Source organism: Oncorhynchus keta, chromosome 9 (genome assembly GCF_023373465.1).
Source record: "Oncorhynchus keta strain PuntledgeMale-10-30-2019 chromosome 9, Oket_V2, whole genome shotgun sequence".
NCBI lineage: Eukaryota > Metazoa > Chordata > Actinopteri > Salmoniformes > Salmonidae > Oncorhynchus > Oncorhynchus keta.
Genome location: NC_068429.1, coordinates 19,938,582 through 19,957,979, shown reverse-complemented (window position 1 = coordinate 19,957,979; position 19,398 = coordinate 19,938,582). Strand labels below are relative to the sequence as shown.

Here is a 19,398-nt window from a genome sequence, read left to right as displayed (position 1 = left end):
TTCTGTGCACTTTTCTTGCCCTCTTTCATTTCAGAGTTGTTTAAACGATTGACGTGTTCCGTAATGCTTTCATAAACGGCGCAAATGCTACAAAGCTGTAAAATAATGAGCCTTGTCGGCCACCCGCATTTTACTGTGCAGTAAAATTAATGGAAGTCACATTGAGCTGGGGTTAATACATCTACAAAGACAAAAATCACCACTTTGCACACAGTTTTAAACTGTTTTCGAAATAAAGAATTTGCACTTGTCAACTCTTATTTTTGTGGGAACCATATAGGGCTATCTCAATTTGGGGGATTTTGTGGTTCAACGCTTAAAGGTTCAAAAGCAGTCAGAAAGTGCTATTTGTGCAGTCATTATAACACACAAAGCTAAAGCCAACTGAATTAGGGGAGCATGCTTGCCAAAACTAGTATAGCCTGACTCACCTGTCTTCTCAATCCTCTGGTCTTTAAATAACAGCCTGGAGTGTGAATTAAACTCCTTTTAATTAGATAGGCCACATGAGGTTTCCACGCACAGATCCACACCTGTGCGTATTAACAGCTAGATGTAAATCGTCTTTAGTGTAACGCGATGTGTAGTTGCCAGTAGCCTATTCGGAACGCATTAGTAAATAGGTCCTGAGCCAAATAGAAGGCTGTGGATAGGCCTATATACAGTATACTGCATTGAGCGCCATTGTTGTTATGGCATAGCTGGCATTACATGCAACCAACATGGCATTTCCCGTGTTGGGGCTATTATGGATTTATTTAATGATGGGTGCTGCTCACTTTCCATATTTGGATTAAGCCTACAATTTGTGATTTTTTTTACGACAATAGACTAGGACACCTACAGAGTTTATATTAAACCCCAAAACTTTCTTTAAAATAATACATTGTTCGAACGCATAGATTTATAGTCATATATGTTTTTTTTGTTTAGAAAAAAATCAAAGTAGGGACGTAATTACCAAATGTACGTGTACACTGGGAGACACATTTCATTTGGAGCAATTTGTAATAAATTGCACTTCGAATAAGATAAACTATGTTTCCAAACTTTGGACGCACGAGAAAAGTGCCGATTCATCATAATAGAATAAAAGATACATGTTTTTTGAGAGAGTGAGATTGAGTTGTCGAACTATAATATTTTTCAGGATTTTTATTATTCCAGATTTGTATTTATTTTCGTGTTAAAGTTTTAATGGGGCACGCTATGGCTGGAGTTGCCTAATATTATTCAACGTGAGCGTAGCAGGCTATTTTGTATGAAACACATGTTGGTAAGTAAAATGTACTCGTCGAAATGTGTTGATGAGAATTAGAGTAATTACTTATTTGGGCAATGTTCCAAAACACCTCAGTGGCATGATCTTTATTTCTCATTTAAATTATTAACAATATGATTAACTGAACATACTGGACATAATTGAACTTTCAGCCTAAATGTATTTGTTATTCAGATGTAACAGGGGTGCAATTAACATGTGGTAGCCTACAAACAAAAATATCATAAAGGCACAGATGAACAGCTGACGTTGGTGAAATCTATCATTGAGGTCTCAGATGACTATATTTCTTTCTATGGAAACAATGCTTGTATTTTATTTAGCTGATATTTTGGTTGCATTTTTCTAATTGTTTGACTTGATATTTCTTTAGAAGGCTAAAAGTTTAATGTAACTAAATGTTAAATGTATTATTGTTTGTAGTAGTAGTAGTAACAGTAGTAGTAACAGTAGTAGTAACAGTAGTAGTAACAGTAGTAGCAACAGTAGTAGCAACAGTAGTAACAACAGTAGTAGCAGCAGCAGCAGCAGCAGTATTTCCACCAGCCAGCCAGTAGTCAGAGTTGCCCTGCCGTCTGATACCAGACTTGTCTGACCTGACCTAGAGACAGACAGGCAGGCAGACAGGCAGACAGGCAGACAGGCAGACAGGCAGAGACAGACAGACAGAGAGACAGACAGACAGACAGACAGACAGACAGACAGACAGACAGACAGACAGACAGACAGAGGCGATATTGATTCCCTCAGTGTTTTCCGCCCCCATGTGGTTAAGCAACACTTGCATTTAACCGGCTACGCCCTGATCTCATATGAGGGCACTGACTCACCCGAGGCTCAAGGCTCGGGGCTCGAGACAAACCCTCACGTCTGACAGTGGGCACGTTCAAATGAGTTATCCCTCTAAAGAGAAGGTTACAGATCCTAGACAAGAGGAACATAGCCAACAACGTGGAGTTTGTGTTCCACTCAGGCCCTCAAGTAAAATAAACAGCCACCGGGCGCCAGACCACTTTCAAAAAGCTACTGGATGGGATCAGTTACCTATACTACTCTAAGGAGGGAGAGCTGGGACCTGGGCGAAATAGAAAGCGCTTGGAAAATGTGTGTATATGTGAATTTTATTGAATCCCAGGGTCTTCTTTTTTTGTTGCAGGTTGACGTTTATTGTCATGAATGTTGCGCTGGAGGCAGAACTGAACAATTTCCGCTAGATGGGCCAGCTACAAATCAAAATGGCATATATTGGAAATATTCATACAAAAAAGATTTTGGGTCTTAATTTAAGGTCAGGGTTAGGCATTAGGGTTAGGTTTAAAATAGTTTGACTTTGTGGCTGTGCCAGCTAGTGACCACTATGCAGAGCTGCTTCCATGGCAAGATTCATGAAAATAAATACGAAACTGTGTTTTTTTATTGAGTTTTATTAAATAATTATATTATCAGTTCCAACTAGATTTTGTCCCACTGTTGGCTGCAGGGAATTTCATACAGGGGTGCAACTTCCACTGGGGACGGGGGACATGTCCCCCCCACATTTACATTGGAATGTGATACAAAAGGAGTCAACGGTGTGCTTTAGGACCATGCGGACGCTTCCGGGTGGTGGGGTAGGCTGTTTGGAGTGTTTATCCGACTGGAGAAAAAAAAGTCCCCTCCACTTCTAAAACCAAAGTTGTGCCCCTGATATAATATGCCACCAAAGAAATATACTATCAGAAGATACACAGCCTCAAACAGTCTACACGACTCCATTTTGCTGCTCCCGGCCTATAGACAGAAACTTAAACAGGAAGCACCCGTGCTCAGGTCTGTTCAACGCTGGTCCAACCAATCGTATTCCACGCTTCAAGATTGCTTCGATCACGTGGACTGGGATATGTTCCGCATCGCGTCGAAAAACAATATTGATGAATACGCTGATTCAGTGAGGGAGTTTATTAGCAAGTGCATCGGTGATGAACCCACAGCGTTTATTAAAACATTCCCCAACCAGAAACCGTGGATTGATGGCAGCATTCGCTCAAAACTAAAAGCTCGAACCACTGCTTTTAATCAGGGCAATTGTGACCGGAAACATGGCCGAATACAAACAGTGTAGCTATTCCCTCCGCAAGGCAATCAAACAAGCTAAGCGTAAGTATAGAGACAAAGTAGAGTCGCAATTCAACGGCTCAGACACGAGAGGTATATGGCAGGGTCTACAGACAATCATGGACTACAAAAGAAAAACCAGCCCCGTCGCGGACCACGATGTCTTGCTCCCAGACAAACGGAACAACTTCTTTGCTTGCTTTGAGGACAATACAGTGCCACTGATACAGCCTGCTACCAAAACCTGTGGGCTCTCCTTCACTGCAGCCAATATAAGTAAAACATTTAAACGTGTTAACCCTCGCAAGGCTGCAGGCCCAGACGGCATCTCCGGCCGCGTCCTCAGAGCATGCGCAGACCAGCTGGCTGGTGTGTTTACGGACATATTAAAACAATCCTTATCCAAGTCTGCTGTTCCCACATGCTTCAAGAGGGCCACCATTGTTCCTGTTCCCAAGAAAGGTAAGGCATGCCCCATTCAAAAAATGTAGAACTAGGAATAGATATAGTCCTTGGTTCACTCCCGACCTGTCTGCCCTTGACCAGCACAAAATCATCCTGTTCTGCATTAGTATCGAATAGCCCCCGTGATATGCAACTTTTCAGGGAAGATAGGAACAAATATACACAGGCAGTTAGGAAAGCTAAGGCTAGCTTTTTCAAACAGAAGTTTGCATCCTGTAGTACAAACTCAAAAACGTTCTGGGACACTGGAGAATAAGAGAGAATCCATGGAGAATAAGAGCACCTCCTCCCAGCTGCCCACTGCTCTGAGGCTAGGAAACACTGTCACCACCGATAAATCCACTATAATTGAGAATTTTAATAAGCATTTCTCTACAGCTGGCCATGCCTTCCACCTGGCTACCCCTACCCCGGTCAACTGCCCGGCACCCTGCACAGCAACCCGCCAAAGCCCCCACCATTTCTCCTTTACCCAAATCCAGATAGCTGATGTTCTGAAAGAGCTGCAAAATCTGGACCCCTACAAATCAGCCGGGCTAGACAATCTGGACCCTCTCTTTCTAAAATTATCTGCCGAAATTGTTGCAACCCCTATTACTAGCCTGTTCAATCTCTCTTTTGTATCGTCTGAGATTCCCAAAGATTGGAAAGCTGCCACGGTCATCCCCCTTATCAAAGGGGGAGACACTCTAGACCCAAACTGCTACAGACCTATATCTATCCTACCCTGTCTTTCTAAGGTCTTCGAAAGCCAAGTTAACAAACAGATTACCGACCATTTCGAATCCCACCGTACCTTCTCCACTATGCAATCTGGTTTCAGAGCTGGTCACGGGTGCACCTCAGCCAAGCACAAGGTACTAAACGATATCATAACCGCCATTGATGAGACATTACTGTGCAGCCGTATTCATCGACCTGGCCAAGGCTTTCGACTCTGTCAATCACCACATTCTTATTGGCAGACTCGACAGCCTTGGTTTCTCAAATGATTGCCTCGCCTGGTTTACCAACTACTTCTCTGATAGAGTTCAGTGTGTCAAATCGGAGGGCCTGTTGTCCGGACCTCTGGCAGTCTCTATGGGGGTGCCACAGGGTTCAATCCTCGGGCTGACTCTCTTCTCTGTATACATCAATGATGTTGCTCTTGCTGCTGGTGTTTCTCTGGTACACCTCTACGCAGACGACACCATTCTGTATACTTCTGGCCCCTCTTTGGAGACTGTGTTAACTAACCTCCAGACGAGCTTCAATGCCATACAACACTCTTTCTGTGGCCTCCAACTGCTCTTAAATGCAGGGAAAACTAAATGCATGCTATTCAACCAATCCCTGCCCGCACCTGCTAACCCGTCCAGCATCACTACTCTGGACGGCTCTGACTTAGAATACGTGGACATCTACAAATACCAAGGTGTCTGGTTAGACTGTAAACTCTCCTTCCAGACTCACATTAAGCATCTCCAATCCAAAATTAAATCTAGAATTGGCTTCCTATATCGCAACAAAGCCTCCTTCACTCATGCTGCCAAACAGCAGGGTAGCCTAGTGGTTGGAGCGTTGGACTAGTAACCGGAAGGTTGCAAGTTCAAACCCCCGAGCTGACAAGGTACAAAATCTGTCATTCTGCCCCTGAACAGGCAGTTAACCCACTGTTCCTAGGCCATCATTGAAAATAAGAATTTGTTCTTAACTGACTTGCCTAGTTAAATAAAATATTAAAAAATACCCTCGTAAAACTGACCATCCTACCGATCCTCAACTTTGATGATGTTATCTATAAAATAGCCTCCAACACTTTACTCAACAAACTGGATGCAATCTATCACAGTTCCATCTGTTTTGTCACCGAAGCCCCATACACTACCCACCATTGCGACCTGTACGCTCTCGTTGGTTGGCCCTCGCTTAATACTCATCGCCAATCCTACTGGCTACAGGTTATCTACAAGTCTCTGCTAGGTAAAGCCCCGCCTTATCTCAGCTCACTGGTCACCATAGCAGCACCCACTCGTAGCACGTGCTCCAGCAGGTATACCTCACTGGTCACCCCCAAAGCCAATTCCTCCTTTGGTCGTCTTTCCTTCCAGTTCTCTGCTGCCAATGACTGGAACGAACTGCAAAGATCTCTGAAGCTGGAGACTCATATCTCCCTCACTAGCTTTAAGCACCAGCTGTCAGAGCAGCTCACAGATCACTGCACCTGTACATAGCCCATCTGTAAACAGCCCATCTATCTACCTACCTCATCCTCATAGAGTATTTATTTATTTATCTTGCTCCTTTGCACCCCAGTATCTCTACTTGCACATTCATCTTCTGCACATCTACCATTCCAGTGTTTAAATTGCTATATTGTAATTACTTCGCCACCATGGCCTATTTATTGCCTTATCTTACCTCATTTGCACTCACTGTATATAGACTTTTGTTTTCTTTTGTTCTACTGTATTATTGACTATGTTTTGTTTATTCCATGTGTAACTCTGTGTTGTTGTGTGTCAAACTGCTTTGCTTTATCTTGGCCAGGAACTTGTTCTCAACTCGCCTACCTGGTTAACTAAAGGTGAAATAAAAAAATAAAAATAGAAACGAGCTAAATGACAACCTCTCCGTCGCACTCACTTCCGTCATCATGAATTGCTTTGAGAGACTAGTCAAGGACCATATCACCTCCACCCTACCTGACACCCTAGACCCACTCCAATCTGCTTACCGCCCCAATAGTTTCACAGATTACGCAATCACACTGCACACTGCCCTAACCCATCTGGACAAGAGGAATAACTATGTAAGAATGCTGTTCATCGACTACAGCTCAGCATTTAACACCATATTACCCTCCAAACTCGTCATTAAGCTCGAGACCCTGGGTCTCGACCCCGCCCGGTGCAACTGGGTCCTGGACTTCATGACGGGCCGACCCAGGTGGTGAGGGTAGGTAACAACATCTCCACCCTCTGATCCTCAACACTGAGGCCCCACAAGAGTGTGTTCTCAGCCCTCTCCTGTACTCCCTTTTCACCCATGACTACGTGGCCATGCAGGCCTCCAACTCAATAATGAAGTTTGCACGACACTACAGTGGTTGGCTTGATTACCAACAATGACGAGACGGCCTACAGGGAGGAGGTGAGGGCCCTCGGAGTGTGGTGTCAGGAAAATAACCTCACACTCAATGTCAACAAAACAAAGGAGATGATCGTGGACTTCAGGAAAGAGCAGAGGGAGCAGCCCCCTATCTACATTGACAGGGACAGTAGTGGAGAGGGTAGTAAGTTTTAGGTTCCTCAGCGTAGACATCACAGACAAACTGAAATGGTCCACCCACACAGACAGCATCGTGAAGAAGGCGCAGCACCGCCTTTTCAACCTCAGGAGGCTTAAGAAATTTGGCTTGTCACCAAAAACACTCACAAACTTTTACCGATGCACAATCGAGAGTATCCTGTCGGGCTGTATCACCGCCTGGTACGGCAACTGCTCTGCCCACAACCGTAAGGCTCTCCAGAGGGTAGTGAGGTCTGCACAACGCATCACCGGGGGTAAACTACCTGCCCTCCACCACCCGATGTCACAGGAATGTCAAAAAGCAATCACAGCCATCACTCATTCATATATTTTTATGTACATATTCTTATTCCTTCCTTTACACTTTTGTGTATAAGGTAGTTGTTATGAAATTGTTAGGATAGATTACTTGTTAGATATTACTGCATGGTCGGAACTAGAAGCACAAGCATTTCGCTACACTCACATTAACATCTGCTAACCATGTGTATGTGACAAATACAATTTGATTTAATTTGCTGTGGATGAATATTATTTTATTCATATGGCCATAGTCAAGCAAGACCGCGCCAACTCAGGTGGATGCGCATCAACTCAAATGTATGTGCATGTAGGCCTACCAATCAGAATTTACTCAACTATATGCCCAGATTTTTCATAGTAAAAGCGTCTCATGAAACTCCAAAGCAGCAGCCGGCATTATGGGGGAAACTATTGCTGTTGTTGTTTTACGGTAGTGGTAGGAAGCATCAGGTTGAGCTGTCATAATGTTACCCTAAAATGTCAGTTAGAGAGGGGTAAATGGTTCTGTGGGCTGGGGGAGGTGATCAAGGCTCGGTAGAACTGTTTTCCTCCTCAGATCCTTTCCCATCGTTTGGGTGCTCCATCCTCACTACTAGCCTGTTAAAATGTTAAAGGACATAGGTTATAGGAAACAGGAGGGGTTAGGAAATAGTATACAGTTTTTGTTCTACTATGAAGTAAACCCAAATTAATTTTCCACTTTTGTACTAATAATGGAAACCTGATTTCATTGATATAATGCAGGGTAAGTGTTAGACCATATACACTGAACAAAAATATAAATGCAACATGCAGCAATGATTTTACTGAGTTACTGTTCATATAAGGAAATCTGTCAATTGAAATGAATTCATTAGGCCCTAATCTATGGATTTCACATGACTGGGGAAACAGATATGCATCTGTTGGTTACAGATATCTTTAAATAAAGGAGGGGACATTGATCAGAAAACCATACAGTATCTGGTGTGACCACCATTTGCCTCATGCAGCGCAACTCATCTCCTTCACATAAGAGTTGATCTGGCTGCTGAATGTGGCCTGTGGCCCACTCCTCTTCAATGGCTGTGTGAAGTTGCTGGATACTGGCGGGAACTGGAACACACTGTCATAGGCACTGATCTAGAGCATCCCTAACATGCTTAATGGGTGACATGTCTGGTGAGTATGCAGGTCTATAAAAGGATGTTAGAGGTGGCTTATAGTTTAGAAATTAACATTAAATTCACTGGCAAAAGTTCTGATGGATATTCCTGCAGTGGTCTAATGGACTGCATCTCAGTGCAAGAGGTGTCACTACAGTCCCAGGTTCAAATCCAGGCTGTATCACATCCAACTGTGATTGGGAGTCCCATTGGGCTCCCATTGGGCGGTGCAGAATTGGCCCAGCGTCGTCTAGGTTTGGCTGGGGTAGGTCGTCATTGTAAATAAGAATTTGTTCTTAACTGACTTGCCTAGTTAAATTGGGACATCTGTGTTGTGTGACAAAACCGCACATTTTAGAGTGCCCTTTTATTGTCCTCAGCAAAAGGTGCACCTGTATAATGATCATGCTATTCAATCAGCTTCTTGATATGCCACACCTGTCAGATGGATGGATTAACTTGGCAATGGAGAAATGCTCACTAACATGGATGTAAAAAAATGTGTGTACAAAATTCAGGAGAAATACACTTTTTGTGTGTATGGAACATTTCTGGGATCGTTTATTTCAGCTCATGAAACATGGGACCAACATTAAATGTTGTTTATATTTTTGTTCAGTATAGCTATATAATGGCATATAACACACTCACTTTAGAATAATGGGATCCATGTGATCTTCCTCTATTGACTGTAGTTCAATACAATAGGACCCTATCCTCAAAGGACAGTATAGCAAGGAGAGAACAGTGAGAGTCAATTGGTTCAAGCTTGACAACCAAACCAGTATTCGACAGTATATTCCACTGTCAACAGGCTGTGAACTATTCCAAATTGTTCTGTTCTCTTGGACTCCCAACAAACATTAACTTGTTATCTATGCATTATCATCCACCTGAGTGCCCTGTGCAGTCTTGCAGGTTAAAGAGTCACACAGACAAATATTCCAAACACTGATGCTTGATTGGTGCGATGGAACCAATGGAATAGTCCCATTCGTGCCAACAAACCCTGCCCATCTGGCACTCTAGACCGGCCCAATCAAGCACTCAAAGTCTTGAAAAGACTAAACTTAACCTTAACCCTTTAACCTAACTCCAAATCCTAACCTAACACTAACCTTAAGCCTAACCTTAATCCCTAGCCTAGCTAGCGTTAGCCACTTAGCTGACGTTAGCCACAAAAACAGGTATTCGAAATATACCATACATATTGCATTCATAAAATATCATACAAATTGTATTTCGTAACGCATCATACATATTTTTATTCGGAACATATCATACCAAATGGATGCTAGATATCCACAAATTAATACATGCCATACCAAACACAACCTATCGTATTAATTTGAGTGTCCCGAATTTCAGTTTACTACGTTACGTCTACCCCTGAGTGCAGGTTGGAAAAGAAAACAAATACACTTTGAAACAGGCCTACCCTGGCCTGTACTTTCATTCATATCTGCCTACCTGCTATGTCTGTGGTGTTGTCTGCAGTATTGAGGTGGCAAGTTTCTGGAAACCCCATAGGCTGTAACCCATTGGCTAGATTCACTTCCTGTGTCACTGATCCGTACGGAGCCGGGATATACTGCCCCACTGTAGCTCCGTGGAACATGATTGGCTGATTGATCCAGTTGAACACAAATGATTGGCCAGACCCTTGGATCTCCAGCGACTCAGACAGGTCTTTGTCATAATCGCTCTGCTTACATGCCCGGCAGGAGAGCATCCTGAACTTACAGATGCTGATTAGGACGAAGGTGCCTCCTACAGAGAGCAGAATGGGGCTGAGCAGCTGGGTCCACTTGAAACTGCAGCTGACACCATACTTGAGCCAGCCCATGTCTGTGAAAGTCATGCCCACCAGACCCAGTAATATCCCCGAGAACATTAGGGTAGCCCCGGACCTTATCCCCATAAGAGACCGACATGTGGCTGTCTGGCTGGCTCAGAGGAGGGATGGGTCTGAGAGGGATAGGTACCACATTCTGAGATGGTCGTAAAGGTGGTCGTAACGTCAGTGCCAGTTACCACCATGTCTCCACCACAGGTTCTGTTGTTGGTTAATATACACTCTTGGATTTTGTTTCTCAAGTGTATGTTTTCTCGCATGATTGTTGGTTTGTGTGTCTGTTCACAAGTTTAACCCCTCAAAACCATGTGAGTTTGGACCTGTACAGTACAGAGCAGACAGAAGTCTTATCTCCTGACCATTCATGACTCAACATTTTCATATATTGCCAGCCTATTTGGACAGCTTCAGTGATCTGAATGATTAATTAAGTCTTCCTAACCCATCAAGAGTTATTACACGAGGTCAAACAATAATAACAACCTGCAGACTCAGTAGGCTAGATTGGAGGTTCAGGAAGCACGATCACAACTTCTTTAAGTTCATGACCTCACATAGCTCCCGCTGTGCTTGTTATGGAAGTTGCTGTGTTAGTTCAACCATTCTAATTGGACTACAACTCGTATTTCAATGACAGCGATAAAAGCAAACCCAATCGACGGGTTTGGAATGAATATTTTGAGTCGGTTGTTAGCCACATCTCAATACTCAAGAGAGAACGACAAGGCACGGAGATTTCGAGAGAGGAGTGTTGCGTTTGACCACACTCAAGGTTTAAGATAGAGGGAGGGAGAGAAGGAGACAGGGAGGGAGGGAGAGAAGGACAGAGGGAAGGAGAAGAAGGAGGAGAGGGAGAGAAGGAGAGAAGGAGGTAGGAGAAGGAGAGAGGGAGGGAGGGAGAGAAGGAGATAGGGAGAGAAGGAGAGAAGGAGAGAGGGAAGGAGAGAGAAGAAGTAGAAGTAGAAAGGGAGGTATCCTCCTGCACGCACAGACCATGGAACGCGAGCCGCAATCCACCTTGTCAAGTATAATTTCACACGGTCGTGTCTGGAACCGCACTGTTATACATAACTTATCACTGTCAGCCCCATACTGCAATAGTTGAACAATCAGTGTAGCGTGTGAAGTGGAGGGGCTTTAAAAACACAGGCATCACGCAATACGTGTCACTGGGAAATGGGTAACGAGCTGAGAGCTGGGTAAAAACCAGCATTAAACACGCAGCCTGCCTGATACAGCCCTACAGCTCCTAACTCTTAACAGACAGCCTCCTAACCACTTAACCCAAGGTGCCAGAGGAGAGGCGGCTCACCAAGGCAAGATGACGGCTCTGTTCTGGAACTGTGAGAAATGGAATCACACAGTGAAAAGTGTGACGGAAAAGTACAAAGAGATCACTCTACTGTGTTACATGAATGGAATTGACTTATTGTGATTTTGTAAAAAGGGAAGTTTATTTATTGAATGTACTGTTTCATTAACAAAAATCTAGGGATGAAAAAGATACCAAACCCATACCCAAGTCATACTCTAGCAAAGCCATACTAAATAACCAAGGCCTTGCTACTGCATCATACCGACAACACAAACACACATACACACGCGCATACCGACACAACATAAACACACATACAAAAACATGCACATACTGACACAACACAAACACACATACACAAACATGCAACATACTGACACAACACAAACACACATACACAAACATGCACATACTGACACAACACAAACACACATACAACATACCGACACAACACAAACACACATACACAAACATGCAACATACTGACACAACACAAACACACATACACAAACATGCAACATACTGACACAACAAACTTGCACATACTGACACAACACACATACAAAAACATGCACATACTGACACAACACAAACACACATACATGCACATACCGACACAACACAAACACACAAACATGCAACATACTGACACAACACAAACTTGCACATACTGACACAACACAAACACACATACACAAACATGCACATACTGACACAACACAAACTTGCACATACTGACACAACACAAACACACATACACAAACATGCACATACTGACACAACACAAACACACATACACAAACATGCACATTCTGACACAACACAAACTTGCACATACTGACACAACACAAACATGCGCATACCGACACAACACAAACACACATACACAAACACACATACACACACACTCACCATCTGCTGCTGCTGCTACTCTCTTCTTTATTTGACTCTATCTATCCTGATGCCTGGTCACTTCACCCTGCCTTAATGTACATACAATATATATACAAAAGTATGTGGACACACATTCAAATGAGTGGATTGGGCTATTTAAGCAACACCCGTTGCTAACAGGTATATAAAATCGAGAACACAGCCATGCAATCTCCATTGACAAACATTGGCAGTAGAATGGCCTTACTGAAAAGCTCAGTGACTTTCAACGTGGCACCGTCATAGGATGCCACCTTTCTAACAAGTCAGTTGGTCAAATTTCAGCCCTGCTTGAGCTGCCCCAGTCAACTGTAAGTGCTGTTATGTTAAAGTGGAAACGTCTAGGAACAACAATGGCTCAGCCACGAAGTGTTAGCCACACAAGCTCACCGAATGGGACCGCCGAGTGCTGAAGTGATGTAAAGCTCGCCGCCATTGGACTCTGGAGCAGTGGAAACCCTTTCACCATCAGGCAGTCTGACGGATGATCTGGGTTTGGCGAATGCCAGGAGAACGCTACCTGCCCCAATGCGCCAACTGTAGTTTGGCGTAGGAGGAATAATAGTCTGGGGCTGTTTTTCATGGTTCGGGCCCTTTAGTTCCAGTGAAGGGAAATATTAATGCTACAGCATACAATGACATTCTAGACAATTCTGTGCTTCTTGCTTTGTGGCAACAGTTTGGGGAAGACCCTTTCCTGTCCCCGCATAAATGTTCCAACATCTAGTGGAAAACCTCCTTAGAAGGGTGGAGGCTGTTATAACAGCAAAGAGGGGACCAACTCCATGATTGTGGAATTAGATTTTTGACAAGCAGGTGTCCACATACTTTTGGTCATGTAGTGTATCTACCTCAAGCACCTCCTACTTCTGCACATTGATCTGGTACTGGAATATATAGCTCCATTCATATGGATTTTATTCCTTGTGCTACTATTTTTATTTGTATCATTATTTTTAACTCTGCATCACTGGGAAGGGCTTGTAAGCAAGCATTTCATTTTTAAGTCTATACCCGTTGTATTAGGCGCAAGTGAAAAAATTACAAATGATTTGATCAGACTAATAAACCAGAGTGTCTCTTTCTCCATAGGCTCCAGCAGAGAGAGCAGTACATCTGCATCTGCAGATCAGTCAGTCTTGTCTCTGCACCGTGGTAAAAACACCTATCCTCCTGGATTATTCATACCCAATTCAAACACATTGACATGCAAACATGTTTTTCAGTTGAATTTCTGAGCAGTCTGCTCCCCTCCCCTGGGATCGTAAAAGCGCATTAGGCTCAGACAGTGTGTAACTGGCCAGGCGACTGATCGAAGCGCGAAGAGCAGCCTCATCATCTCTCACACAGGCCAGGCGTGACTTATGGCCCAACAAAACAAAAGGACCTTATAGAGAAAACACCAACTCTAAACCACTCAACATTGTCAACAGTCAAGGACGGTGGATCATCTCTCTGTGTGTGTTATCATTCATGTCTGTGTGTGCGTGTGTGTGTGTGTGTGTGTTTGTGTGTGTGTCAGTGTGTGTATTCTGCCCTTGCAGTAAATTGAATGTGGTTGGGTTTTTACAACTGCAGACCCTAATGAATGCAGGGGCAGATGACTATAGAAACAATCCAGATGAACACAGTGTTTAAAAGAACCCCTCAGAATTGGAGTTCTGCACATTCTTTCAATTAAGAAAAAGTCCAAATATTTATAATCAGAACATTTCCTCTCTTCTCTGGAGCCAGTGAGTTCAAATCGATTCACTGTGTTCTTGCTTCACTTCCCACTTTCCCTAAATCTGCACCATCTGTGAAAAAAATAAATATATATAGACATTTATAACTCATAATAATAGAGTAAAGGCATACTAGACTAGTATTATAATCTTTAATTAAATAGAGAAAAATATTCTGGAGGTTTATAACTCTCTATCTCCACTATACCCCCCACCCCCCTCTCTCTCCTATATCCCTCTCCTTCTTTCTCATGTTCAGCAGCACACAGTATTTATCTGCACGCTAGGCTAGACTGACAAATGGACAGAGGGGGAGTGGTGTCTGACCATGGAGCACTGTTCTGATTCAGAAACACACCCTGCTTTTACCATCCACTTCCTATATTAACCGCACCCACTAAACACCTCCCTACTATAATACCTAATGTACAGTATAATACCTTGAATATTCCCAACCCACAATTCTAATGACTGAGTCAGTCATTGTTTTATTTTTACATTAAAGTCTCCCTTCAGACCCCTGTAAGCACCCAAGGAGGGGCTAGACTAGAGGAACAGGCCAGTCGTTGCTGTGCTGTTTGCCTGTGAGGTCAGAGGGTGCTAGGGCGTACAAAGGAGTGCAGAGAGCCTAGAGCTGACCCATGGGGAGGAGACCCACAAGCACTATGAGACTTAAGATGTGATTGAGAGGACAGAGTTTAGCCTGCCTTTAGAGAGTACAGAGTTTAGCCTGCCTTTAGAGAGGACAGAGTTTAGCCTGCCTTTAGAGAGGACAGAGTTTAGCCTGCCTTTAGAGAGGACATAGTTTAGCCTGTCTTTAGAGAGGACAGAGTTTAGCCTGCCTTTAGAGAGGACAGAGTTTAGCCTGCCTTTAGAAAGGACAGAGTTAAAGCCTTTAGAGAGGACAGAGTTTAGCCTGTCTTTAGAGAGGACAGAGTTTAGCCTGCCTTTAGAGAGGACAGAGTTTAGCCTGCCTTTAGAGAGGACAGAGTTTAGCCTGCCTTTAGAGAGGACAGAGTTTAGCCTGCCTTTAGAGAGGACAGAGTTTAGCCTGCCTTAGAGAGGACAGAGTTTAGCCTGCCTTTAGAGAAGACAGAGTTTAGCCTGCCTTTAGAGAGGACAGAGTTTAGCCTGCCTTTAGAGAGGACAGAGTTTAGCCTGCCTTTAGAGAGGACAGAGTTTAGCCTGCCTTTAGAGAGGACAGAGTTTAGCCTGCCTTTAGAGAGGACAGAGTTTAGCCTGCCTTTAGAGAGGACATAGTTTAGCCTGTCTTTAGAGAGGACAGCGTTTAGCCTGTCTTTAGAGAGGACAGAGTTTAGCCTGTCTTTAGAGAGGACAGAGTTTAGCCTGTCTTTAGAGAGGACAGAGTTTAGCCTGTCTTTAGAGAGGACAGAGTTTAGCCTGCCTTTAGAGAGGACAGAGTTTAGCCTGCCTTTAGAGAGGACAGAGTTTAGCCTGTCTTTAGAGAGGACAGAGTTTAGCCTGTCTTTAGAGAGGACAGAGTTTAGCCTGCCTTTAGAGAGGACAGAGTTTAGCCTGTCTTTAGAGAGGACAGAGTTTAGCCTGCAGAGTTTAGCCTGTCTTTAGAGAGGACAGAGTTTAGCCTGCCTTTAGAGAGGACAGAGTTTAGCCTGTCTTTAGAGAGGACAGAGTTTAGCTTGCCTTTAGAGAGGACAGAGTTTAGCCTGTCTTTAGAGAGGACAGAGTTTAGCCTGCCTTTAGAGAGGACAGAGTTTAGCCTGTCTTTAGAGAGGACAGAGTTTAGCCTGCCTTTAGAGAGGACAGAGTTTAGCCTGCCTTTAGAGAGGACAGAGTTTAGCCTGTCTTTAGAGAGGACAGAGTTTAGCCTGTCTTTAGAGAGGACAGAGTTTAGCCTGCCTTTAGAGAGGACAGAGTTTAGCCTGTCTTTAGAGAGGACAGAGTTTAGCCTGCCTTTAGAGAGGACATAGTTTAGCCTGTCTTTAGAGAGGACAGAGTTTAGCCTGCCTTTAGAGAGGACAGAGTTTAGCCTGCCTTTAGAAAGGACAGAGTTAAAGCCTTTAGAGAGGACAGAGTTTAGCCTGTCTTTAGAGAGGACAGAGTTTAGCCTGCCTTTAGAGAGGACAGAGTTTAGCTTTAGAGAGGACAGAGTTTAGCCTGCCTTTAGAGAGGACAGAGTTTAGCCTGCCTTTAGAGAGGACAGAGTTTAGCCTGCCTTAGAGAGGACAGAGTTTAGCCTGCCTTTAGAGAAGACAGAGTTTAGCCTGCCTTTAGAGAGGACAGAGTTTAGCCTGCCTTTAGAGAGGACAGAGTTTAGCCTGCCTTTAGAGAGGACAGAGTTTAGCCTGCCTTTAGAGAGGACAGAGTTTAGCCTGCCTTTAGAGAGGACAGAGTTTAGCCTGTCTTTAGAGAGGACAGAGTTTAGCCTGCCTTTAGAGAGGACAGAGTTTAGCCTGCCTTTAGAGAGGACATAGTTTAGCCTGTCTTTAGAGAGGACAGAGTTTAGCCTGTCTTTAGAGAGGACAGAGTTTAGCCTGTCTTTAGAGATGACAGAGTTTAGCCTGTCTTTAGAGAGGACAGAGTTTAGCCTGCCTTTAGAGAGGACAGAGTTTAGCCTGCCTTTAGAGAGGACAGAGTTTAGCCTGTCTTTAGAGAGGACAGAGTTTAGCCTGTCTTTAGAGAGGACAGAGTTTAGCCTGCCTTTAGAGAGGACAGAGTTTAGCCTGTCTTTAGAGAGGACAGAGTTTAGCCTGCCTTTAGAGAGGACAGAGTTTAGCCTGTCTTTAGAGAGGACAGAGTTTAGCCTGCCTTTAGAGAGGACAGAGTTTAGCCTGTCTTTAGAGAGGACAGAGTTTAGCCTGCCTTTAGAGAGGACAGAGTTTAGCCTGTCTTTAGAGAGGACAGAGTTTAGCCTGCCTTTAGAGAGGACAGAGTTTAGCCTGCCTTTAGAGAGGACAGAGTTTAGCCTGCCTTTAGAGAGGACAGAGTTTAGCCTGTCTTTAGGGATGGATTGACATTTACATAATGGGTACCTGGCGGGAAATGGGCGAGGGTCATGTTGTTCCAATTTCAGTCAAGGGGAGGGGTTAGTATTTTGTTTATCTAGTCCAGGGGAGGGTCATGTTATTTGTAATTGAGAACATTTCTATATTTCTCAGAGTTTTAGAATGAGTTGATTATTAGGCTATATATCGATGTGTGCCGATGCATCCCCTCATCTCTAATTCTCTGCTGGGTGCGCAATATTAAGTGTGCCTATAAGCTATTTAGTGTGGTCTCAATCAAATTATCCATAGCCTATAGGCTATGAAGTGCATGCTCGGAGAAGCATAGAGCAAAGTTATATTTCTAAGATAGCTGCTGGGATGGTGTAAATAAAACTAGCCTACATTACACACTGCAATGGATATTCCAACCCCGAGACCCGTTCGCCAAACGCTGTGCAATTCCTCCACCCACCATGCACTCTTTATATAGCCTACCTCCATGTCAGGGAAGGACGGTTACATTAAAACCAAGACTCAAATTGAGGGTATGTGATAGGCCTACTTTTTATTGAAGAAAATGGCAAAAAGCACAGGCCTACCCCTTGCTAGCTTAAAATAAAACGGATCCAATTCAATAAAGTGATTTATAACAGTGCTTTGGTCTGCAATGCTTTATGCTAGAAACAAGCTGTAAAATATCCATTAAAGGCGGGATTCTGATGCTTATGGGATATCATTGTTTCATTTCTTTGACATTCAGAGGTTGAGCTACAACTTTCTATAGCAGAGGAGACAAAACATTTACTTTGCTTGGGAAGTAATCAAATTCTGTCATTATCAATGGATTAAGCTACTCACTTTCTGTACAGTAGAAGAAGTTTAACCCAGACAGCTTTAAGGGTGAACACATGTGACCTTCTCTCATTAGAATAAAACATGGAAGAACAGTAGCCAGCAGTTAAAGTATTCTGTACATTTTTCTGCGTCAGTGGGCTTACTCTGTCTGGGGTGGAAAGGTATACCTAACTTTTCATAGTACCATGCTCAGATTCCTGCAAACAGGGACAGTTTTGTTGCAAACAAGACACAATGATTTGGAATTGGAGAAATATGATAAGATTAACCTGTAATTTCAGTAAAAAGAATATTCCGCTAATATGTACAATTATGTAGAATTGCATGAAATGCTTATAAAATGTCCTGTGAATACGATGATAGATTCATGCAATGCTTTTACTATAAAGGAGATCTTTCCACCCCTACTCTTGCTCACGTTGGTCTGCAAACTCACAATCTTCTGGCCCTGCGTTGCCATGTAATGTTTACAGGACGAAGAACAGTTTCTAAAACTGCATATCTAAGGCTCTGGTCTGTCCAAGAATTGAAGGTAAATGTTAAACATGTTCTCAGCTATGTCCTTGATGTTTTCATTATTATTTTGGGTATAGGGGAGGGTCACTTGTTATTTGTCAAGGGCTTAGGTAAAATATATTTTGCTGAAGGAAGGGTCATACATTTTCAATTCAGAGAGGCCTGATTTTCTCCATCTAACCCTTATTATAAATAACGTTCGCTCCCTTAGAGTGGAGCGCCGTCCCTGAACACAGAACTCTACAGGTCTGCTCACTGCATCTCAACACACCAGTGTTTCCCCTAACACACTGCATTTCATCACACTGCATCTCAACACATCAGTGTTTCCCCTAACACACTACATCTGAACACACCGGTGTTTCCCCAAACACACTGCATCTCATCACACTGCATCTCAACACACCAGTGTTTCCCCTAACACACTACATCTCAACACACCGGTGTTTCCCCTAACACACTGCATTTCATCACACTGCATCTCAACACACCAGTGTTTCCCCTAACACACTACATCTCAACACAGCAGTGTTTCCCCTAACACACTGCATCTCAACACACCGGTGTTTCCCCTAACACACTGCATCTCATCACACTGCATCTCAACACACCAGTGTTTTCCCTAACACACTACATCTCAACACACCAGTGTTT

General features: G+C 43.5%; 2 protein-coding genes across 3 annotated transcripts in view; both read right to left on the bottom strand.

The window, feature by feature from the left end:
- The window catches only part of tmem174 (transmembrane protein 174), a 29,679-nt gene extending 19,178 nt beyond the window's left edge, over positions 1-10,501 (bottom strand). Inside the window, exon 1 of the mRNA XM_052526032.1 lies at positions 10,136-10,501. Within this exon, the coding sequence (XP_052381992.1) occupies positions 10,136-10,501 (366 nt within the window). The remainder of the gene's footprint in view (positions 1-10,135) is intronic.
- Positions 1-19,398, bottom strand: part of LOC118373188 (transportin-1) — a 426,516-nt gene that overhangs the window by 147,919 nt on the left and 259,199 nt on the right. The gene's annotated exons all lie outside the window — the stretch shown is intronic.